Source organism: Pangasianodon hypophthalmus, chromosome 27 (genome assembly GCF_027358585.1).
Source record: "Pangasianodon hypophthalmus isolate fPanHyp1 chromosome 27, fPanHyp1.pri, whole genome shotgun sequence".
Lineage (NCBI taxonomy): Eukaryota > Metazoa > Chordata > Actinopteri > Siluriformes > Pangasiidae > Pangasianodon > Pangasianodon hypophthalmus.
This window is the reverse complement of record NC_069736.1, coordinates 7,739,962-7,765,735: the sequence shown is the minus strand read 5'-3', so window position 1 is coordinate 7,765,735 and position 25,774 is coordinate 7,739,962. Positions and strand designations below refer to the sequence as shown.

Genomic DNA, 25,774 nt, shown 5'->3' with positions numbered 1-25,774 from the left:
GCAGTTTCCTGGCCGGGTGTGGCCTGTTTTCTCTTTATTTCAGGACAAATTAAGGAGATAAAAGGTCTGGAGTCTCCAAGTATTGAATTTGCATTTGGTAGCTGTTAAAGGGATCTCTCAATATGTGGTCTAAAGAAGTGTTGATGCAAGTGAAGGAGGCCATCATTAGGCTGAAAAAACAAAACAGACCTATCAGAAACTTTAGGAGTGGCCATATCGACAGTTTGGTGCATTCATAAAAACAAGGAATGTACCAGCGAGCTCAGCAACACCAAAAGACCTGGAAGACCACGGAAGACAACTGAAGTGGATGATTGCAGAATTCTTTCCTTGGTGACGAAAAACACCTTAGCAACATCTAGCCAAGTCAAGAACACTCTCGAGGAGGTAGGAATATCATTGTCAATGTCTACAATTAAGAGACACCTTTGTGATTGTAAATACGTCAAGATGCAAACCACTGGTTACACTCAAAACCAGAAAGGCCAGGATAGACTTTGCTAGAAAATCTCTAGAAAAGCCTGCCCAGTTCTGGGACAAGATTCTTTGGACAGATGAAACCAAGATTAACTTGTACCGGGAAGTGAAAAATAGGAGAAGGAAAGGAAGGGCTCATGATCCAAAGCATACCACAGCATCTGTCAAACAGGGTTATGGCATAGGCATGTATGGCTTCCAATGAAACTGGGTCAGTGGTGTTTATTGATGATATGATGCTAGTAGAAGTAGCAGGATGAATTCTGAAGTGTACAATGCTATACTTTCTGCTCAGATTCAGTCAAATGCTGCAAAACTGATAGGAAAGCGCTTCATGGTACAGATGGATAATGACCCAAAACATACCCCGAAAGCAACCTAAGAGCTTCTTAATGCAAAGAAATTGAATGTTCTTAAATGGCTGAGTCAGTCACCTGACCCCAACCCAACTGAGCATGCTTTTCACTTACTGAAGACAAAACTGAAGGCAGAAAGACCCACAAACAAGCAGCAACTGAAAGCAGCTGCAGTAAATGCTGAGGAAACTCAGCATTTGGTGATGTCCATGGGATCCAGACTTCAGGCTGTCCTTGACTGCAAAGGATTGTGTCCAAATATTAAATATAATCCTTATATTTATAATTCCATTAGTTTGTCCAATTACTACTGAACCTGTGAAAACGAAGGGCCAATGTAAAAATTGACTGTAATTCCTAAACAGTTTATGCAGTGTTTGTTTGTTAAACCCCTTGAATTAAATATGAACGTCTACACTTCATTCACATGTTAATTGCTTCATTTCAAATCCAGTGTGGTCCTGTAGAGAGGCAAAATTATGAAAATTGTGTCAATATCCAAATACTTAGGAACCCGACTGTATATTAGTTTTATTCAATGGTATTCTTTGCCTCATAAATGTACATCTGCACCAAGAACCTGCTGTAGCTAGAGACTACCTAAGTTACAGAATTTTATACATTTCAGATGGTCATTTTTTAAAATTAATTTTTTAGCCCTTGGATCACCTATGTTCTCCTCTTATTTGAAAAAGCACCTAAAAAAACCTACTAGTATCCGACTTTTGGTGCTTGTTTCAAAAAGCAAAAAGAATTTGACGTAATATACTAGACTTTAGTTTGTATTAATGCACTTATCTAGCTTGCCATATGTTATAGCATTACATTAGCAACCACTTTTTAACCAAGTCAGTTTGGTTTTCAGGCAACCAAAACATGGGACTGGGTAGCACACTGGAGGTTTCTCTTTCCCAGTGGGTTAACTAATGAATTTATGATTTTTTCAAATAGAATTTCAGTATATGAGTTTAGGGCACAAGCCTCTTCTTTATGAGGAATTCTTCAGCTGTATATTGAACAAGTAAAAGATCTTTGTGGAAGCTTTGTTTGATTTGTTTACCAAACCAATTATTTAGTCTCTCTAGTGATCACCACATCAGCCATCCTTTATGTATGTGAGGTTATAATACCTGCCGCACAACGAAGAGTTAATATATTTTGTGTTCACACAACACTGTGAAGCACCACTAAGCACTTTCTCTCTCTCTCTCTCTCTCTCTCTCTCTCTTCCTCTCTCCCTCTTTCCTCACCCAGTCTGGCAGCTCTCTCTGAGCAGCTGCAGTCATATATTACACAGATTGCACTAATTTCACCTGACCTGCAATCAACAGTAACAAATGAATTCATCTATACCACTACATTTGTCTGACGTTTGCTGCAGATTGCTGAAGACACTGCCAAAATCATTTCCTCATGACAGTGTATGATGGGAGTTTACAAGTCGGTTTATTGTAGCACGTCTTAGATGAAGCCTAATTTTGTGCTGTTTGCCTGTAAGCTGTTCTGCAACACAAGGCTGCACTTAAAGAGGTTTTATGCGAGCTAGTAAATCTTTTTGGTTGAATTTTTGGATCAGACCTTCTTTGCTACCTGCTTAATTCAGATGTATTCTTTACAGTAGTATACTGTGCACAAATACATGTGTAGTACATGTGTAGCATTCTGTAGATCTTGAATTTGGGGATGGATGTTGAATATTGACTCTTGTTTCTTTTCAGCACCTGATTTATAATCATGTTGTAGAGTTCCTCATTGAGAACAGCCTGCTGTGATGGTCTGTCCAACTTAATTGAATTCTCAGTGTGGTAGGAGAAGCGGAGGTTTTCCTCTGGAGAGCCTCATACACTTTAAAGATTCTGATAAAAAAGATTCTGAAAATATGGAGCATTGCATACTCTTTCCCCTTGTCTTTTGTGTTTGTACATTAGACAAGTAGGCTAAGATGGTGTATCATACACATAATGAGTTTCATCACGGCATTTTGGAAACGAAAAGACTTTAAAATCTCAAGTCTTGAAAGAATCAGGACTAATTCCATTATCATCCCATTATTATGTGAAACAAAGATGCAATATCTTGTATGCACACATAAAGTATAAAAAGTAAAACTGCAAACAGTGAAAGTAATGTCCACATTTTCCCAACTATATCTTCACCCAGAGTTCCACAATATTGTCCTCTATCTCTGTGGTTTACTATATGTACTGCATCCATGCAATGTTTACATCTTTCTTTCTTCAACTTTTGGTTTCCTCCTACCTAGGAACAGGTATGATGAGTGCCACTTTAGGGTTTAAAATCTGCAAAGGTTTAAGATCTGGAGAATTTTCACCATAGACACTAATCAAGAGTCTATATGAGTCTTTAAATTCTGGTTTTCTGATTATGTCATTGGCACTACAGAACTTAGTGTATGTTTTCGGTTGTAAACATGTTTGGAAATATTGCAAGACCTCCAGTCATTTTGGAAAAACATCCGAAGCGATCTTGTGTCACCAGATTACTCACGCACAACAAGTTCACTTTGTCATGCAGATGATCCAAAAGAATGTCCATGTAGAAAATGTCTTATTTCAACTACAATTTTCTGCTCCTGATTGGGAGCATTGTTAAAGATTATAAGGTATTCATTTCATTTTATGCACTTTCTTTCATTTGCACTCCCTTTCTTCTGTCTTTCTTGCTATATCTCTTCAGAGTGAGACATTATCGTAAAGCCTCTTATCACAGACTTCCTTTAAAAAGATAATGTGGGAATGAACGCATTTATAGCTGCTGTGCTCATTATCATAATTGAGCCATTTTGAGTCTTTGACAAAATGTCTTTTTTAAGTGTATCTTTGTGGATAAGGAAAATACACTTTGAATTCCAGCAGCCAGTTGGCCACGCTGATGGACTTGCTTTCACGTTTTTCATTTGCTGCTGTGTAGATCCATTTTCCCCATTGTCGTACCTCCTACAATGTTTTCCCCTAACATTACCCATCCATTTGACAATACATTTTCCACCACCAAGTGAGCAGATAAATTGTCATTTGCAGTGAAAGCATGGCGAAATGTTCACGCAAATTTGATGTGTCCTGGTGTCAGATACTGCTCGTACACAGATACACAGTTCCACGCAGATGCACTCTGACTGCCAGCATTCGTGATTAGAGTGACACAGCGTGAAGTCACACTGTCTGGATCGATGCTGCAGACCTAATGGAACACACTTCTGCTGGCTCCATTCACAGTATGTCTGCTCCTCTGATCGCCCTTGTGAGGGCAGGATGGGTACTGTTACACCATTGAAGCACAATTTGAGCTTTTATCCTAGAAGGACATGACTTTGTGGGTAAAAGTGTGTACATATGTTTGCAGTTTGTGTGCATGTTTTTAGCCCTTTGTGAGGAACATATGTCCCCGTAATGACATAAATGCATAATAATGTTGACCTTGTAGGGATATTTGGTACACAGCACTGGAGCTAGAGTCGGGTTTCCCATCATTTCCCCCTCATTCTCTGTCAGGTCGGGTCCTTACTTTCGGGTCCTTACGGGTCCTTTCGTTCTGAGTTTCCCCACACTACCAGCTGTTTTACCAACTAGTTGCTCTCTGGCTATGCATCGCTAGAATGGTTGAGTTGATAACCTCTCTGCACCTACAGCGCACTGCTTACGTTAGTTGGATTACTAATACTAATAATGAATTGCTTTTCCTCCATTCCTCTCTCATTCTCCTGCCAGTCAGTTTCTTCCTTGAAACCTTCACTGAGTTTTCCACAGCCCCCACCATTCTCAGTTTGAATGCTCCTGAAGCCAAAGAAGGGCACCCACTATCTGCTCACTGCCTCAGTACTGATGATCTTAAAGATCTTAAAGAGACAATGTCCTGTTCAAACATCACCTGCACTGACCGGGTGGCGATGCCATCTGGCCAGTTTAGACTCTGATTCAGACTTTGATTCTGACCTAAATGCCACAGGCTAAACAAATTGCTTGTCGTAGTTTTTAGCAAATTCTGCTTTGCTAGACATGTGACAATTAACCCTTTGAAATCTACCCTCTCTATCCCACTTTGGACTTGCTGCTAAAGAGGCCCTGGAAAGGAGAGTGCAGGTTGAAGAATTACAAAACCAACATAGCCAAAAAAAAACACAGCCATGTGGCATGTTTTGCTCACCACAACAGCACACAGTATTGTGAGGGACAACTACTCACCTATGTTAGCAGTGCTTTGTCACAGGCCTGCTAATTGGTTAGACAGTCGGTAGTGTAGATAAAATTCTGAGCCTAAATAGCTCCCCCCATCACCACTCCTTGGGGAACAGAGGTTGGTGGTGGAATAATTTACAGCAGAAAACTTTGCTTTTTGGGTGACTACATCAGATCAGTGGTTCCTGATCACAGCGTCACAAGGATACAAGGTTCAGTTCCACAAAATTGCTGCTCTGACCCAAGAAGTTAATTCCGTCTTGGACAGAGGCATGATCAAAAAAGTAGATCCTATGGTTCAGTACTTTCTGATTCAGAGGAAGCATGGTAGTTTCTGCCTGGTTCTTAAATGTCCTCATCTTCGGTTCATACCAGTGGATATTCACAATGCTTATTTCTATTTTCCCATCACCCCATAACAATGATGCTTTTTCCAAGGACAGGCATTCCAGTTCATAATTCTAACCTTCAGCCTCTCTCTAGTCGTATACAGGTATCCCTGTCTCCTCTGATGGCCAGTGGCATCACTATACTGCCGTTTTTGTTTTGTTTTTTTGTCAACTGACTCCTATACCGGATACAGTTGCCATGTCTTTCCGCCTCTACTGCTGATTCTTCCCATTTTGCACAGATTTCAGGAGTTAGGCTGTACTTGTGGCCATGCATAAAGCATGTAAACAAAGTTTTCACTCTGCAATCTCATAATAAAACTACCATAATAAAGTATGTATATTTTACATTAAAATGTTTTACTGATCTGTGATGTAAAATTAAAGTTGTTTTCAGTGGAAAGTGTGTCTTAAAGAGATGACTAACACTTTTTCACTCTAACTGGTATCATTTTTTTTCCCCATTTGTTAAACAAATCAAACATCAGATGTGCAGAAGTCTTAAAATGAGCCTCATGAAATCACATTGAGAATATTAATAGCTTTGTGTCTGGCCCCTGATGTATTGGACCCCACAACAGCTCTGCTTTAACACATGCTGTGCTGCATTATCATCCCTGCTGTCTCACTCACTGCTGTCTCCTCCATAGAGATGAGCACGCACAGCAGCACCACCTACTGGATATGGTAGATGTTAATGACACAAAACAAAAAGACTGTCTAAAAATGGATTTCAGATCAGGTGCAGCTCACATCCCCCCCCCCCCCCCCCCCCCGTTCATCTCCTCAGAGTGAGTGACACTTTTGCAGGAGTCTCAGGAAGTTTGATTTAGAGACCTCATTTGGCTAATGGAGCATAGGAGGTGCACATTTAATCATTTGTGCACACACACACACACGCATATCTTGTCATTGACTATGCATACATGCACCACCGTAGATTGATTACTAATGCCTACCTCTGGTTTCTTCGTCTGCTGCCAATGTGTGTTGACTTGCCTTCAGCTCTGCACACCATAGGAAGTGTTTGCACAGCCTGCACACTGCGGACACCATCTATACACACACACAAGTGACAAGCTTTTGAACAATAATGATCCTGCACCCACGTTGTTTTCAGGACAGCTTAGGACATGCGGTAGGGGGAACATGCAAATATAAATGCCACACTCAACCCATTTTATATGGAAAATAAATTGATAAATTGAAATCTGACAACTGAAAGGGGTTCAATAGACTCTTTTCTATTGATTTCAACTGGTTTGGGGAAAACCTCTTTTGGTCAGGTAACGCAAAAAGCAGAGAAACAGAATGCCTATATTCGTATTTGGTGTGTCAGATATTGGTAGGAGCTGGAACATGATGTTGTATGTGCCAGTCTAGAGGAATGCAAAGATTTCCATAATTAAATACATAAGTAGTGTTTATTCCACTGAGTGGGATAATGGGTTAGCTGTAATCCTACTGAAGCAGCATGCTCTGGCTTGAATTTCATTTACATTTACATCATTTGTTTGACCATTTATTCAAAGCGACTTGCAGGTGAGACCAGATATAATTGAGCAGTTGAGTATTAACAGCACTCAACTTGGGTTTGAATTCACAACCTTCTGATCAGCAGCAATCACTAAAAGATGCTCAATGGGTGACATGTCTGAAGAGTATGAAGGCCACAGAAGAACTTGGGCATTTTTGAGCTGCCGGGAAGGTTGTACAGATCCTTGCAGCATGGGGCCATGCATTATTGTGCTGAAAGTTGAGGTGATTGCAGTTGACAAATGGTACATTAATGGACCTCATGATCTCTTTACGGTATCTTTGTGCATTCAAATTGCCATTAATTGCCAAAACCCCATCACCACCATGGGCCGCTCTGTTCAAAACACTGACCTCAGCAAAACTCTTACCCACACAATGGTATACACACTGCCTGCCATCTGCCCTGTACAGTTGAACGCAGGATTCATCTGTGTAGAGGATTGTTCTACAGCATGCCAGAAGCCGTCAGAAGTGAGCTCTTGCCCACTCATTTCTGTTACAACGCTGAAACAAACAGGTTTTTTAGTAGGACTGAGAAAAATTAACTTAATATACATTGGAAAATTAATATAAATCAATTTAAAGCTTTAAAAAATCAAATTTTCATGCTTTTGCATATATTTCCTTTGAGTGAGTCAGTGAGTGAGTGCTTTTGTGTGCTTGTGTGTTTCAGATTAACTTAAAAACACAGTCATGGACAATGATCTGAATGAAGGTCTACATATAAAAGATGTCTCTCATTTTGTAATCATATAATCAGTATAATCAGCAGTTATAATAAGCTACCAGAAAGGGCCTCACATGTTTTTGTTTTCCAGTTCACTTTCAACAATTAAGTCTAATTTACATTTTAGTTTCCTTTCTCTTTTGTGGATTTTTTTTGTTTCTCTCTTCTTTTTTTTGTTTAATTGCCTACGTGCCCTTATCTCACTCTCTCTGCAGCAGTTACTCATTATGAGCACCTGCTTGGAGAGAGCTGGGCTAGAAGTGCCGTTTTGGGAGAAAATGAATATGAAAAATCAAACTCGCTGCAGGGGAAATACACTCTGACATCCTTATCACAGGTGTTCATCAGCATGTGAATGGCTGAAGCATCTCAGTCACATCCTGTCTGGGTGCTTTAATACCAATCACCTCTGAGCTTTCCGGTCTTTCCAGCTCTTTCTGTCGTTCTCTCTCATCAAATTATTGTCTTTGTCTATGTCTCTGTCATTTAATTATTTTCATTCTTACTGTGTGATGTATCTCTCTTCCTCTTGCTTTCCTCGATTATTTTTAGTATGCATAACTGTGTAGATAACAGAGACGGTGTTGCCAGTATTGGGTTTTGGGCTTGTTTTTTTCTTCTGCAGGTTTAGGGTTGGGCATTTTGCATAATATTTGCCCATTGCAAAACACTGATCTTGTGTTTTCTCAACCATTTCTGTGAGGATTTGGGTGTATGTTTGAGTGTATATCATTGTATATCATCTTACTGATGTATCTATATATCTATGCCAAAATCATAATCCTCTGGGGAACGGGTTTGCATTTAGTCTGTGCTGGTATTTAGTAGAATTCATGATGTCACTAATTTTCACAAAGCCACTGGATCACCATTTATTTTCTCTCATCTGAACGCAACACATGATTCCAGTTGTAGTGCCAGTTGTGCTTAGTGAAGCACGGGTGCTGCATTTTGTGGTTTTGCTCTCAGGAAGAGCATCTGGCATGCAACAGCTCATCATTATGAATATAGTTAACATTTTATTTTACATTTTATTGAAGTCCAGGAATCACCTAAATTACAATTTGAAAACTGTGATGGGTCCTCCTCTTGGTGAATTTTCAATACTTGCAGGCTTTTTTTTTTTTTTTTAATTATTGCTCTAATTGAGCACAATATTTTACATACCAGCTGCACAATATGGCCAAGAGTATGTGGACATGCCCCCTGTGCACAAAGCGAGCCCCATGAAGATATGGTTTGCCATGGTTGGAGTGGAAGAACTCGAGTGAGCTGCACAGAGCACTGACTCAACCCCACTGAACACCTTTGGGATGAACTGGAATGCTGACTGCACCCCAGGCCTCCTCACCTGACATCAGTTCCTGACCTCACTAATGCTCTCGTGGCTCTTGTGGTAAAATCTAAGGAAAAGCCTTCCCAGACAGGTGTCCACAAACGTTTCAGCATAAGTGTATTTTTAAATCCATTACCTGATTCATACAGGTCAATGACCAGCTTTTTTTTTTGTTGATGATGATGATGATGATGATGATGAAGTGAATTAGCAAAAGTATCAGTAGCAATAAGATATTGTAACCACAGTAAATGCACATGAATTACAAATAATAGGCTACCTTTACTGTATGATTGTATTATGGTATGCATCAGTGAACTGCTCAACTCATTCTCATAGTTTTACTTGTTTATGACAATATTTGTAATAAAACAAGACCGTTTTAGTACCATGGTGAAAGAACTATTTGAGGAAATGGTATGTTTTAGTAGTGCTGTTAAAAATATTTGGCTTTTTTTTTTTTTTTTTTTTTTTACATTTTGCAATGAAAGTTATGCCAATATTTACAAGCAGTGTATATTTTTGGGAGGAACATAGTTTAGGTTTGGGTATGGGCTTGTTTTGCACTGGTTTTATTGAGCTGCCAAACAGATCTGGCAACCCTGGACAGAACTAACATTAGTTAGTTCTCATTATCGATGATGCTGCTTTTTTCATGATCTCAAACTATTAATGACCCATGCATTAAAAAAAAAAAATAAAACATAATAAAATACAGCACAATGCAAGCTAACATCACATAGCATTGAAAGTACATGTTAAAATTTAACATTATATGCATATGAAATTAATTTGTTCTTAATTACAGCACAGTGTCTGAATAGACCTGTCATGTAAAGGCCTATCATAAAGCATTTTATTTTATTGATTAGTATTAGTAAGTAATACAGGGTGTACCAAAAGTCTCCATACACAGGGTGTCAAAAAAAACACTTGGAAGTGTTGTTTGCCCAGTTACATAACAACTAGACTATTTTTATTCATTGACTGCATGTTTGTATCTGTTCTCCATACAGCATACTTTCTAGTTATGCAAGTCCTCATTGGACATATCTCGCTTTTTTAACTTTTGCGATACCGAGAAGAATTTATCAACATCATGCGCATACTTTGCAGAGAGTGCTCTTCAGTGTAAGGATTTCATAGAATATGCGTCAACTTTTAACAGAATCATGTGCCTTTGCATCTCCTGCAGTTGAATTTGTTATTTAACCTCTCCAGCAGCCCTGCATCAGGCCTGATTTGCAGCTTGTGCTTTCTCAGAACCATCTTCCTCCAAGTTCCTGGTTTCTTTTGAAAATCTTGCAGTTGCACACACTTTAATTTCCTTTTTTTGTTTGTTGGCTTCTGTGCTGCTGAACCTGCACCTCCGTGTGCAAGCACCTCACTGGACCAAAGTCCTGTCAGTCAGATCTCTCAGACTGTTTACTCAACTCCCGTTCTCTCCCCTTCCCTTTTTCTCTCTCTCTCTCTCTCTCTCTCTGCCTTTTTCTCCCTCTCTGTTCCTTTGTTTTTCTCCCAGGCGTCTGTTTGAACTGCCAGGGAAACACCAGAGGTCCCAGCTGCACGGATTGCAAACCAAACTTCTACCGGGAGCGTGGCTCCAGCCCGAGAAAGTCATGCTTGCCCTGCCCCTGCTCGAGCGTCACCTCTTCAGGCAACTGCACACTCGGTGAGTCCCTGCCTTAACTCCTGACATTAGCCTAGCATAGCTTAGCCTAGCCTGCTAGCTTCCTCTGTCCTCTGGGGGGCTGCTGTGTGAATCCAGGTTCTGAGATCTAACATCATCTCTGTGTCTGCTCCTGATTACATGCGTGTGTCATGTCATTCTGGTTTGTTGTCCGTTAATGCAGTGGAATTTACACTGTTTAAAAAAACTGGTGTATTTCCATGAAACTGAGCAGAGCGTTGTTTGTTTTTTTGTTTTTTGTTTTTTGTTTTTTTTTTTTTGTTTGTTTGTTTTTTTTACTTTGGGCGGAAGAAGCCCCCACCACTTTTATTTAAGGCAGGAAGGTAGAGGCTGATGTGCAGACTTGTTTAGACTTGCCTGACCCAGTCATTTTTTTCCACTTCTTTACTTTTACCTCTGTTTCTATTTATGTTTATTGCTTGAGTTTATTGCTTGAGTTCCTACTTGTTTTTATGTTTCTCTCTCTGTCTCCCTCTCTCTCTCTCTCTATCTGTTTCTCTCTCTCCCTCTTTCATTTTACCTCTGTGTGCACTGTTTGAGTTATTGTTTTTGTCAAGCTGCGCATGCTTGTGGTTTTTACCTTCCTCTCTCCCCCTCTTTCTCTTTGCCTCTCCCTCTTTTTCTCTCTCTCTCACTCTGAGTGGGTGCACTCCGTGCTGACAGCAGCGTTCTCAAGCAGCTGCGTTCAGGTACAGACCCGCGAGCGGAAACCCCACAAGCCAGCGAAAGGGCAGGGGCTTGTACAGTGTGTTCATTTTCACACTCAGTCATACTGAAACCGTGCACTGTGCTAACAAAGGGAAGAGCCGTGTGCCTGTAGACACGTTCCAGAATGAGCTGTATTGGGTCAAAATACGACACATCCAACCACTAAGTGCTTGGGCGTATGTATGTATGTATGTATATAAAGATTACCATTCAAGGAAATTTAGACATACAAAACCCACAAGTTTTTTTTTTTTTTTTTTTTTTTGTTTTTTTTTTAAAGTAATGATGTTACAGACATTCAGTATGAGCACCATCCAGGTGATAATCCAGATGTTGCCATATACACTGCAGCATGTCCACATCACTGCTTTTAATAGCAGCTTTGATTCTTGCCTTCAGGTTAAGAAATGAAAATGAGAAAACTTATAAAAATGAGGTATTCAGAAAAACTTAATGTTTCTCCATAAAATGGGACAATACCAGTAGTTTTACATCTTCTCCTTAACTTATTATTTTGGATAAAAGTTGTAAAGATCATTTTTGGACACCCTGTATATTTTGGCTGAAATTAGTTTCTAAGATGAATGTAAATACTGACCTTAATTCCTGTGTTTACATTTATTTTTGAAGTATCCTAGTTTTTATAAGTAGTTTTACATTTAAAAAAAAATTAGATATCATTTCCCCCAAGTCATTTTCATTTATGTCTTTTTGGGAACTTCAGAGAAGGTCTCCTGGATGTGTCATCAGAAATACTGTTAAGAATTTAAAATATAAAGTAGTTTGGGTTTGTTGAACACTTTTCTTGATCAGTGCATAATTCCATTTGTTATTTTATAGTCCATCTAAAGCAGGGTGTCAAACATACAGCCCAATAAAATTTCTTATCTGGCGTACACAGTGAATTTAGAATCCGTGTTCTGAATATAAATTGTCTTGTGGAGCGTGATTAAATTGAAAGAGTAAAAAACAGAGCTTGTCTAGTGTATTATTCCAATAGGGAGAAAAATAGAGTAATAAACGCAGGGCCATAAACTCAGCTACTGAGAAAATGTGCTAATGATATATAATTCTTTATTAGCAAACTAAAACATTTGATGCTGTAATGATGTCTTTTTTTTTTTTTTTTTTTTCCTTCTTTCAAAAAGGACTAATTTAGGGAGTTTCACAGCAACAGGGGTGAATACTTATGCAGTCACAACTTTTATGTTTTTTATTTGTACCATTTAGATAAAGGCCAGAAAATGAGCACATTTTGCCACACACAGTTTCTACCAATATTCACAAATCTCCACCCCCAGGATCTCTGGTGGCCAGTAGATTGTCTATAAAATGATTGGCAGGAGGCCCATCCAAACACAAACAAGCATTCTAGTCCGGAAGTCAGTTTTCTACATGATTTTTTTTTCAGCCACTTGTACTGTCATGTCTTAAGCCAATATTTTTTAATCATCTTCTAAATATCTTCCAGGTTATAATATATATATATATATATATATATATATATATATATATATATATATATATATATATTGCACCTTTAAGAGGAGCTGCTGATGTCTTATCAGTCTACTAAAATAAGTTTTACTAAACAAATGGATCCAATCCCTGCCACCAGATTTCTCCCCACATGTTTTTCTTTTCATTTTTCACCATATCTTTGTCAAAGTATTTTTTTTTCCTATGTAAGACACCTTTGACTTGAACTATTTGAGCAAACGATGCTAATAAACACATTCCTGTGTGTTACTTTTTCCCTCAGCCTAAAATTCTTGAATATAATATGAGATCGACTCAGAATATAAACAGTATGAGAGAATAGAGGAAACAGATTGGTCTGAATAAAATCTCTGTCCACTCCAGTCCAAACAACATAAACAATCTGTTTAATAATGCTTTAATGACAGCCTGAAATCAAAACCTTCTTTGTTCATAATCTTTCACTAAAGTGTAGTGAGTACGCCAGTGTGCACTTGCACAAGGGTGTGGGGAAAGAATATTCTGAAAAATGTTTTGCCTAACTCTCTCCCACACCCAGCTATCATCAAACAGAAAACGCAGAGTCAGCTCGCACTCAGTCGCAGCAATAGCGAGTAGGAAAGTGCAACACTAGCTTTGGGTCTTCCTCATTTTTTACAAATGCTTCACCACCAGCAGCCTCCTTTTATGTCATTTGTCTTGTGTCTAACCAACAGAGAGAGAGCAGGTAACTCAGCTTGATGGAATAAAAATGTATATATTGAAGGTTTTTGGTCAAAAAATTTGTTAGCTAATGTCTGTGTGTTATTTACTATGACTGCTGTATACCACTTCTGTGAGTTATTGACTCATTGTATGCTAATAGCCTACACCCACAGGACAGCAGGTGATTAGCATTAAGCAGGCCTGATCTCATTGCATAGGTAAATCACTGATGGTGCAGTCTGATCAGGTGCATAAGTACACTCTGGTGATAATCTAATCCCTGTTTTCCCAAAAGCCCTTGACTCTTCATTAGCAAGGCTTGTTTGGGAGAAGCAGAACAGTAGCCGAACAGTAGAGCTCATCCAGTCCTCTGGAGAAATCACTGTACCTATAAGTTTAGGAGGAGGTACTTATACGAGCAGAGTGCGTTATTGTACAGCTCTCCTGCAATAGTTGTGTTTTTGTGGGACTTAAATGTGTATAGGAAAGGAAACGTCGTTACGATGATCAAATAGGGAAAGTAGTGAATGGAAAGTAAGAGTGATCAAATCGGGAATTTGAGGAATATGAGGAATTTTCTCTTTATCCTAACTTGTTACTCACCACTGAGTAAGATCCTCAAATTTGGATTATAAAAGCTGAAACCTGATTGGCTGAGTCGTTTGGAGCTCTTGTAAAATCCTCCCAAAATTCACACCTGTGACTACAATAATTGCACAGGTTTTAAACCAATAAATTCATTATACTTAATGAATATGATACCCTAATACAGGTATTTTTCTGATATGTTTCTTAGCAACCAAAGCATACTGCTATCAGTTCGGTATCTGCTATTGTTCGGTTGGAAGAGTTGATTACTGCAAATATTATAAGTGGAGTAACACATGACAAATGATGAGGTTATACAAAGATAATACATACCGAGTGGTGTGATGCAGCATGAAGCAAAGTGGATTATTTTCAAATAGCAGCATGGTCTGGTTTGTGTTATTCCAGAAATGTTCAATTTATTAAGGACTGTTGTGGAATGTCCGAGAGACAAGTTAGTTCCTGCTACAACTTGTGTTATAGCAGTCTTTCCCTCACCTGCCTTCCCTCACCTGCCTGTTTCCTCTCCAAGAAAACACCTTGTCATTTTACTGAGAAAACACAAAATGTATACTCCTCTGTCCTGAAGACATTCATGTGCTGGGAAACTTTTTAAAGCACCACTGTTACTGTGACTGTTGCTGTTAAGTGCTCACACTTGAGACTCCTTCCATAAATGTCTCCTAAGAAAAAAAAAATTTTCGCCACTTTTTTTTTGTTTGTTAAACAACTTTTTTTTTTTTTTTTGTACAAATCTGTTGATTATTAGTCTTAGATTATGTGGAATATCCACCATAAAGTCACTGCATATGAGTATAACAGCAATGAGTATAACAGCACTGCCATGCTATTATACAAAATAATGCACACCTCCAACCAATCAGATTTCAGAATTCAGTTGTGCTGTGGTATAAATATCAATAACAAATTATATTATTTATTGACACTTGATTTTTATCCTACTCGTTTTGTTACCGTTTTATCAAAGAGCACGTGTTGGAGTGATTTTATCACGTAATAAAAACCGGTTATAAAATCACGCCTGCCCTCTTGTGGCTTATTGCTTTAAAATAAACGGCATTTATTATAGAATTTCTGCCTGGTACTTGTGCTGTTTTAGAGAGAATCTACCAGTATTAGTACTGCATTCACTAAAACTTGCTGTACTACATGGAAAACCTTGATGAAGCAGGACTCTTGGAGATGGTGAAGAGAGGAGGGAAGCATTACACAGTTCATTAAGCAAGTTCTGATTTGATCCAGATCCCCGATGCAGCCCCACCCTCCATGCTTTCAATAGTTAATCATCATGTATATCACACTGTTGAAATTTTCTCCCAAAAAGCTCCCCTTTTTCATAAAATTATAAAACACAGAAGCCCTTCAATGTATAAGCCAGTAGTACAAATGTCACACAAGTAGAAATTTTTCAGACCAGTCAAGATTTACTATCACGGTTGAGCAAAACTGCGAAGATGTTTGATATTTTTACTTTAAAGCATTTCTGAAGCGCTCTAGTGTGTTTTCTCTGCCTCGGCTCTGTTTCTCCATGCTGGGCATGCAGTGCCACAAGTCGCTGCGGCTGGGGTGAAGACATATTGATGGTTATGGGCACTGATTAAAACCACACAAAAGCAGTGCAGAATAGGGCTGGGGCTTATGATGATACAATATTGATATTGTGATAAATTATGTCACAATGCACTTTTGTGAGATATCACAGGGGACATGATATATTTTTATAAATTTTCAACAAAAGTTTTTTTTAATAATTACAAACTCTGAAAGCAACTGATTTGATATTTAATAATAATAATAATAATAATAATTATTATTATTATTATTATTATTATTATTGTTGTTATTGTTGCTGTTGTTATTATTGCTGGTTTTTATTGTTATAAAGTAGTAGTAATAATAATAATAATAATAGTAATAATAAATAATCAAGTAAATATATTATATACTATGTAATAAAATACAGTACATATGCCTTTGGCATTACTCATAGACATTTATGACATTTCTAAAATAGACATACTCTTGTCTTATGTCATTTATGCATATAGTGAGCACACAATGTACAAGGGTTATTTGGAACAGAAAAGCATGCACATGACACTTTGCGTTATCACCATTGAGAAATTTCTGTTAGTTTTAATGTATTTTATGTTTTGTATTCAGTTAAAAAGATGTCTCTACCTTTTAGACTGTTTTGTGGCCAAGTTATGTATATTGATGTATTAAGTGTTTGCATGTGAATGTGTTTCTGAAATTAATTTTCCAGCGCGCTATTATGAAAAGTTATCAAATAATTCTTCTGGAGCACTCTCCTTTCACAACAGCTATTTGCAAGCTGTAACAAAGCTGATTTGTTTTTGTGTGAATAATTAATCATTGCTTGTGGTAATGCCTCAATAATTTATTTCCTGCAAATGAGCATGACTTTGTTGATTATGTAGGACGAATGGGCCTGCAGTAATAATTGCTCCTTCTTATTGTTATGTTAATGTGAATGCCATTATGTTTGAACGCACTACACAAAACAATTCTATCACTTCTGTTCAGCGTTGTAATTTTGCCATGTCAACAAGACAGGAGCTCGTTTATCCATTCCGACACACGCTCGCACATGCACACACAACAAAAATGAACACTAACTGAACGGACAAAGGCAAAGCTTCACAGATATTATTAAGAATTCTAGTTAAGTCACATTTGTTGGAGAAATGTGACTTAACTGAGTTGTTGGACACCTCCTTTTGAATTACAAACAGCTTTACTCAAACAAGATGTCAAACTTTGCAAAATAAAGTGTCTTAAATGCTCTGACATGTCTGGATAGCTCTTGTAAAGATGATTCACCAATCATCCATTATCAATTAATGTGATTCACCAATCAGCCATAGAATTAAAACCACCTGCCCAATATTGTGTACGTACCACTTGTGCTGCCAAAACAGCTCTGACCCTCCGAGGCATGTACTCCACAAGAACTCTGAAGGTGTGCTGTGGTATCTGGCACCAAGCTGTTATCGTCAGATCCTCGAAGTCCTGTAAGTTGCAAGATGGGGCCTCCAAGGATCGGACTTGTTTGTCCAGCACATCCCACAGATGCTCGATCGGATTGAGATCTGGGGAATTTGGAGGCCAAGTCAACACCTTTTTGTCATGTTCCTCAGACCATTCCTAAACATTTTTTGCAGTGTGGCAGGGCGCATTATCCTGCTGAAAGAGGTCCCTGCCATTAGGGAATACTGTTGCCATGAAGGGGTGTACTTGGTCTGCAACAATGTCTAGGTAGGTGGTATGTGTCAGCAACATCCACATGAATGCCAGGACCCAAGGTTTCCCAGCAGAACATTGCCCAAAGCATCTCTGCCAGTCTCTGCCGACTTGCCTTCTTCCTATAGTGCATCCTGGTGCCATCTCTTCCCCAGGTATATGACATACATGCATCTGGCCATCCACATGATGTAAAAGGGATTCATCAGACCAGGCCACCTTCTTCCATTGCTCCATGGTCCAGTTCTGATACTCACGTGCCCATTGTATGGGCTTTTGGTAGTGGACAGGGGTCAGCATAGACACTCTGACTGATTTGCGGCTACACAGCCCTATATGCAGCAAGCTGTGATGCACTGTGTGTTCTGACTCCTTTCTATCATAGCCAGCATTAACCTTTTCAGCAATTTGTGCTACAGTAGCTCTTCTGTAGCCTTCACTCCCCACGCGAATCAATGAGTTTTGGGCGCCCATGATCCTGTCGCCGGTTCACCGGTTGTCCTTCCTTGGACCACTTTTGGTAGGTACTAACCACTGCATACCAGGAACACCCCCACAAGACCTGCCATTTTGGAGATGCTCTGACCCAGTCACCTAGCGATCACAATTTGGCCCTTGTCAAAGTCACTCAGATCCTTACACTTGCCCATTTTTCCTTCTTCCAACATATCAACTTCAAGAACTGACTGATCACTAGCTGCCTAATATATCCCACTCCTTGACAGCTGCCATTGTATTGAGATGATCAATGCTATTCACGTCACCTGTCAGTGGTTTTAATGTTATGGCTGATCGGTGTAATTATGCAAATCTATACATTTTTATTAGTCGGTTCAAAATTTGAAAAAGTAGTCGGCTAGTTGTCATTTCATAATTAAAGCAAAACATGATTCAAGCCATTGCTATTTAGGCTGTTTAGGAGGATCAGCAGCATCAGAGAGGTTTTTCCAGCCTGTCAGTGACCCAGGAGTTGAACATTAAGACTGAAACAAGTTTGGATCAGCATCCATCAGTTAGCCTGCACCGATGATCACAGTTTAAACTAGCCGAATGGAACTGAGTAGTGATGTGCAACCCATGGCTCAAAAAGCGCTGGTCACAATTGAATGTACTTTGCAAGGATTTATTTCAGTTTATAAAATAACTAGGAGTTCTTTCAGGAGCAGGTGGGACTAGGATTAAAAACAGTCCTGCTCACACAGCTACATTTCATACAAATGTTCCAGTACAGTGTTTCATTAAAGCAAATGAAAACATAAACAAAAAGACTTTACTCAGCGCAGTCTTTTGCAGTTGACTGTAGAATTGGCTTCATCTAATCTGCAATATTTTTACACTAACAAATTACATTTTTACACAAATTACAATACACATATTGCCTTGACTAGCTGACAACTCGGTGACTAGTGGATTTTCAGTTAACTAGTCTATGTAACCCCTATGAGTAATATTTTTAGATACCATTTATCTTGTAGGGGTGGGTGACAAAATATGACAGAAATAACATACGATACCTGAAGGTATTCCTTCAATGCGCAATTTATCATGATATAAATGTTTGCTAATAAAACAGTAAGCTGAAAAACTGAAAAGCTGAATTCAGTACTTTTACTTTTATTTACTTAAGTACTTTTAAGTACTTATTTACATAATAATTTTGTTATGTAAAATGATTTATATAAATATAATAAATAAATAATTATATAATAAATAACACTAAAAAGAAGGAAAAATAGAAATGATCTGTAAAAAATGTTTAACATTTTAAAGATTCAGCATAAAGACTTTACCCGCAAATCAGTTACTTCAAATCAAAGTACTTGTTATGTTTTAAAAAATCATTATGTTTTTAAAAAAAAAAAAAAAAAAATATATATATAGATGTCATGATACTGGTGATATCTCAGAAAAGTGACATAATTTATCACAGTATCGATGTTATATCAACATCATATTACCCAACCCTATTATCTTGATACCAGTTACTGAAGAAATATTTGTACAAGCTTAATTTTGTGTCTGAAGGCACAATAAGCCTTGCCTCTTCATTATTTTCATTGGTTTTGCTATAACTTGTTACAGCTATTTCTAATAGCAGCTTGAGATTTTGAAAGAAGAGTATTAGTTAGTGAAGTTGTATTATAAGTTGTAAGTAGATTGTAAGTATTTTTTTTATTTTGTAGTAGAGTAACATTGATTAAACTCTATTGTTTCATTGTCTTAATGTAAATAATCGATATTTTTTTAGTCCATCATTTATTTTTATCGGTTGTCAGCAAAACTGAGATAACGTGATTCTTTCCATTGACTTGTCTTTTTGCTCAAAAGGAGTAGATTAGCTTTGATGTGACCACGGTGCAACATGGAGATGAGTAATATAACCACAAATTTGTAGCAGAGGCTGAAACATTAATGTTTCTAGGGAACAAATTAAAAAGTAAACAGTAATTTCCCCATGACACATCTGATTAGAAATTTCCATTCAAGACAAATCAGCTGTTTCGGAAAAAACAACATCGCTAATCATCGAATGATTCAGCAGGAGCAGGATAGGATTCTCCTGTTTCTCTCTGTAGCTGCCATGTTGATTTGAATATCCGGATTTTATTTGCATTGAGCTGAGCTTCGTCAGGGTCACCTGTTTGATTCGCGACGTCTCGTTTATTTCACGATCAGTGCTGTGTTTTCTCGCTGCACTCATCTCCTCGGTATGTCTCACTTTACAGTACTTCCTGCAATAATAGAGCCTAAACCACAGAGTGGATAGATGATGATGTGTGACTGACTTAAAGAAAGAAAGTGAAGAATATTGGTGATTTTTGGTCTATTTGAAGTTTCAGTTTTGCTCAACAAGTGCGTATGTCTGTTCCAGCGTTTGTATAGGGAACATCGTGCTCAGGGTGCTGACAGAGCGTACGTGTGTGAGTGACAAATGCGGAAATGCAACAGATGTTGCCAGCAGCTTTGTTTCCAAAGGTTAATGATTGACTGGCCTGAATGCCTAAGGCACTGTTATGAAGCAAATCTGGAAATTCTCCATAGCTGATTGGTGGAGAGCAGGAGAGCTAACATAACACAGAGCTGGACAGGGGAGAGGTACGAGGTAAACTGAGTATGACCTAACAAGGAATATGAATGTTTCAGGATGGGCGTGTTTGTGTGTACAGAAGCCATGAGTAAGATTACTTCAGGTTGATATGTAACCAAAATGGTGCATGATGAAACTGCAAACGATAATTGCTTCTGGCTTTTCACGGTACTAGTGGGAGTATCTTGCTAATTTGATCAAATTTTGATATCGCCTACATGTTGTTTTCCTGGATTAAGAAAGTGATAAATATTCACTTTCAGTGGTTTATATGATACAACTGTATAGTTTAAAAATAAATTTCCCCCATTTTCTACACAGTTTGCTCACCAGTTCCCTCCAATCATCTCATCTATCTCTCTGCTATCGCACAACACCTAGCAACCAGAGAGGTTGAAGGCTAGCAGATGCTTCTTCCAAGACACGTGAATTCAGCCTACTATATCTTTTCAAACTGCTGCTTCTGCTGTATCACAGGGCAACATAACACACACAGAGGAAAGCGCTATCAGCCTTATTCCGCACACATGAGCTCACAGATGCCCACCATTGGCTAGTGTCACTGTGATTGACAGGGGAGAGAGAGTAATGCCATCCCTCTCACCCAGAGAGCATGGCCAGTTTTGCTCCCTTGGCTCCTGGCCACAAATTTAAATGTACTTTTAAGGGAATTATGGCAGCCCTAGCTTATAATTTTTTTTTTTTTTTCTGAAAAGCTTGGTACTGCTTACAATTTTCAATTAAAAATAATTTATTCAGTTATAAGTGAATGTGTAACATGAAAGCAAGAGATCATTTTAAAATTATAAATAAAGGAGACCAGGCCAATTTGGTGTGTAAAAAAAAAAAAAAAAAAAAAAAAGGAAAGAAAGAAAAAGAAAACATGCACTGCAGGTTCAATTTCTGAATCACACTTAACCAAGACGCACCTTTGTTTTACTCATATGTATTTATTATTATTATAATACCTGAGGGGTATACTATTCCTCTTCATTTCTCATTTTCTTTCTAGCTCTCTTCATTTTTCTGGCAATGTATTCTTTTGTCCTCTTTTACATATCCTGCCATTTGTACATGAGATTTCCTCCATTTTCCTTCTCTCTCATCTAAATCAGTATCCCTGTCTGTCCAGTCCCACTTCATGTTTTAAAGTATCCCTGAATGTGTTATTTTGTACTATTAAAAATTATATATCAAATAATAATAATTTATTAATATGTTCAGTTTTTTTATTTATGCCAAAGAAGCTACTAATATGGAGTGTCTGTACCTTTTCCATTAAAAATGAATGCTAGAATTGATGAATATGTAAATTGGAACATTGTAATAGACATCAAAATCTGGACTTGCATATAAAACTCCTCTTTTTTTAATGGCAAAATGTTACTATTAAGAAACCTACACCAAATATTATAACCATCATAATGCATTCAGCAGGCATTAAATATTTAAACATCACATTTTAGTGTTCAGGGCACTTCAGTATCTCTGGCTGCTCCATTTTGCTGCTGTATTCGGGGTGATTTTGTGATTTATCCGCAGGGAGTAAAGTGGAGTCTAATCAATTTGGAAGCAGTCCTGTTAAGACTTTCACGGTTCTCAGTCAGGGCTTGTGCAGAAAATCCCTCTGTGTTACAGCAGTACAGGGAGAGAAGCAGGAACCAATTGACAAAGCCCCAGATGATTATAAAACTTCTTAGACTTACATGCAAAAGGATAAGTGCTAAGCCTGTGGTACAATAGGTAGCATGAATCGCTACACAATTTTCAATTTTAATTCACTGAATTTCTGTCAAATGCTTGGACTTCAAAATATTTATAGTCATTTAAATCAATGTTGAGTACACAGAGAGTCATTTCATGTATCCAGTTTTAATATATAGATACAAAACACAGTCATGGCATCAGCAGTAGACATTATTTTCTAAACTCATGGCACTACAAGTACCACTAGATCATTTATTGTAACTGAAAAGTTTCTACACATATCATTGAAATGATAAGAAATCAAAGCTCTTTACATGTCACTACTAAATTGCTATTTCATTTCTTGAAATAGAGACAATCAAGACTTTAAACTTGACTTTCAGTTCTTGCCTTTGAATGTGGAAAAATAAGGACATCTCGATGAAAAGAGATGAATGTCACTGTGACAAAAAGCAAGCTGCGTGGCATGACCTGGGGGAATCCCTCTAGCCGTCTACTGCGCTTATTATTCATTGTGAACTGTCTTTATGTTGTGAAAGGAAGTATTTTGAAATGCAGACCTGGATGGTGCTTGCCCCATTCTGATGCCTGGGGAGATTATATTTGAATGTAATATTGAACTCATCCAATACAGACAGCTCTGGGAAGCACCAGAGGTTGTCATCTTTGTTCACTGGCCGTGTTTTAGCGCTACAGAAATGTTGGAAAATGCTAAATAACATCAGTAATCCACAGTGCTTAGGCCAGATGATCTTGGTTTAGATTGCTGGGTTTGCTCAGAGGTTATTTCTTTTTATATTGTATACCAATTTAAATGCTCAGTCACTGGAACTGATGTGAATGGATTAAACAAAAGCAGGAGATTTCATTAATGTGGTGCCTTGTGTCTTTTGATGCAAAGAAATTACCTTTTTTTTTTTTTTTTTTTTTTTTTTTTTTTTTTTTTAAAAAGGCCCTATAGGGAAAAAATGCTTTATATCAAACAAAAGCATTTAAAAAAAAAAGGATTATTATTATTATTATTATTATTATTATTATTATTATTATTATTATATACATATATTCAGAGTGGTCCAAAAGTCTGAGACCACATTGAAAATCTGGGATTTAAAAATGGAAATAAACAGAACATTTTAGACTTTTGGAATATTATAAATGTGAAATAATATAATTTTAAATATTTCAAATATTTCAATTTTATAACAAAGAAAGTAAATGTTCAATATCTTGAATATTTAATATTCAAGATTCTGCACTATTTCTAGGTCTCTATTTAAATGTAAGCCAATTTGTGCTATTGACCATGGTAACTGCTTTGTACAAAAGGTCAAGTCTATTCCCTTAAAGCATGTGTTCAGACGACACAACGATGGATTTGATAAAACATGAATCATCAGGTTTTACAAACTACTGGAGTTCATGCCAGCTCAAATGTGCCGTCATTACAGCAAAACGGGGACATACCAAATACTAAGAAATTCTGAAATTCATGTAAATATTAAAATAGATAAAATTATTACATTTTCTAAATGAAATTTTAAAAAATAATAATGCAAAATGTGCCATAGACCATTATGATTTAATACTGTTGTTACACAAGGATGGACAATTCAGAAATTCATTAGCTAGCCTACCAGGGAAATAAAAGCGCAAATGTGCCGCCAGGTTCTACGTTTTGGTTACCTAGAAACCTGTAAAGTGTGCAGTGTAGTCATATTTGTGCCTTCAAGAAAAAAGTGAGCAAGTCATTGGCAAGCGTTTCATCTATGAGCTGTTGTGTTCTGTCCTCATGTCACACATAATCACACGTAATAATGATCAGATATTCGAAAGTAACTCATTTTGAAAAAGATTGTCTGTCCTTCGTGCACATTAGATAATCCTTCTGTTAATAAATTAAAAGACATCACATCTATATGATTGATTAGATGGTAGAAGATTTGAATGAAATTCATTAGTGTGAGTTGAAATTTTAAAATTCTTCTTAAGACCATTTGTTATTTTTCATTTTAATCTCACAAGAACTCCCAAGTGATAATAATATCCCCTGTTGCTAATAGATGCACAATAGCATCACGATTCCACGTATGTTAAGCTATATACAGTTTACCTTGATGCTAAACGGTATATAGCTTTATGCATGCCGAAACCCGACAAGCTTTGAAATTGAATGTTATTTTAACTTCATTTGACTGAGGTAGTCAATTATTCTTTAAAGATCCGCTTTAAGGAAGAGAAACGTTGACTGTAATCTTTAACACCTCGCCAACTCATTTTCATAATTAGCTTCTTGCTGTTATCTGTAGCTTCTGTGGTAAAATGAACACTGCAAAAGCAAAACCAGCCCCTTCTTTTTTTTTTTTTTTTTGGTCTACCATTTATTTCTGGCCAATTTGAGTTATACTGGAACATGTATAAATTTGCCCCAGCCAGAAAAACTGCTCATTCCACCGAAAGCAAAACTATTTTTTGAGAATGAGAATTAGCAGAGATAAGATCTCACACACCAACACAATTCTGATCAGGCGGAAAACAGAGTTTTTGTAACTTTTAGTTATAATTTAATTATAGTTAGGGATGCACAGTTTATTTATTGCATATACCATAGGGAAGTGCTTCTGTAATGACGGATCATTATTTTGTTTGAACATTTGAAATCTTGAAAACTAAATAAGAAAAAAAATTATCTGAAATTGCAAACTGAGTTGAAATGAAAACTCTTTATTGTATCGGTAAGTCTGTCCCTAAAGTTGTTCAACAAACACATTATATATTGATTTAATTTGAAGATGTTGGAAGTGCATTGTGCCATGTAAACAGCCTTATTATTATGGAATGATACATTATTGTTCTGCTTAAGGGTAATACTCAGTTGCTTTACCATACTAGTAAGTGGAACTTTAGATTAAAATGTAACAAACATTAAACTATTTCATTAGCCACAGAAGATTATGACCAGACGAACAGCTCTGAAAATTGCTTGCTTTATTTTTCTTGTGCTCTGACAGACGCAGTTGGCCGGCCAGTGTGTGACCAGTGCAACCCTGAGTACGAGGGCTCCAACTGCGAGCACTGCAGAGATGGATACTACAACGCCGACAGTATCTGCGTGCCATGCGAATGCAATGGGAACGCTGAGCCAAGCAGCGCGCCCCGCGTCTGCCACCCAGACACCGGACACTGCCTGAATTGCAGCTACAACACCACCGGTCCTCACTGCCAGCTCTGCGCCCCTGGTTTCACCGGAGACGCCCTTGCCAGGAACTGCACAGCCATCGGTAAGCCATTGGAGGTTCAAAACAATTACATACCAATCTGCTATCTAATCCTCAGCAACAACTGCTGAGTGCCTTCACAAAGGCAAAAAAAAAACTACACACCCTAGTGTGAGTGAGGAAGTACTGAGGACTTGGCCTTTATGAATTCCATACCAGTCAGACAAATACTTTTACTGTTATTCATTTGTCAGCTTTTTTTATGCAGAGTGAGGCAGAATACAATCCA

The 25,774-nt window shown here is 37.8% G+C and overlaps 1 protein-coding gene across 1 annotated transcript in view; it reads left to right on the top strand.

Moving 5' to 3' along the window:
* si:dkey-220k22.1 (multiple epidermal growth factor-like domains protein 9) overlaps positions 1–25,774 on the top strand; it is a 94,781-nt gene that overhangs the window by 61,410 nt on the left and 7,597 nt on the right. The window contains exons 4-5 of the mRNA XM_026922487.3: positions 10,543–10,692; positions 25,279–25,548. Coding sequence (XP_026778288.3) covers positions 10,543–10,692; positions 25,279–25,548 — 420 coding nt within the window. The remainder of the gene's footprint in view (positions 1–10,542; positions 10,693–25,278; positions 25,549–25,774) is intronic.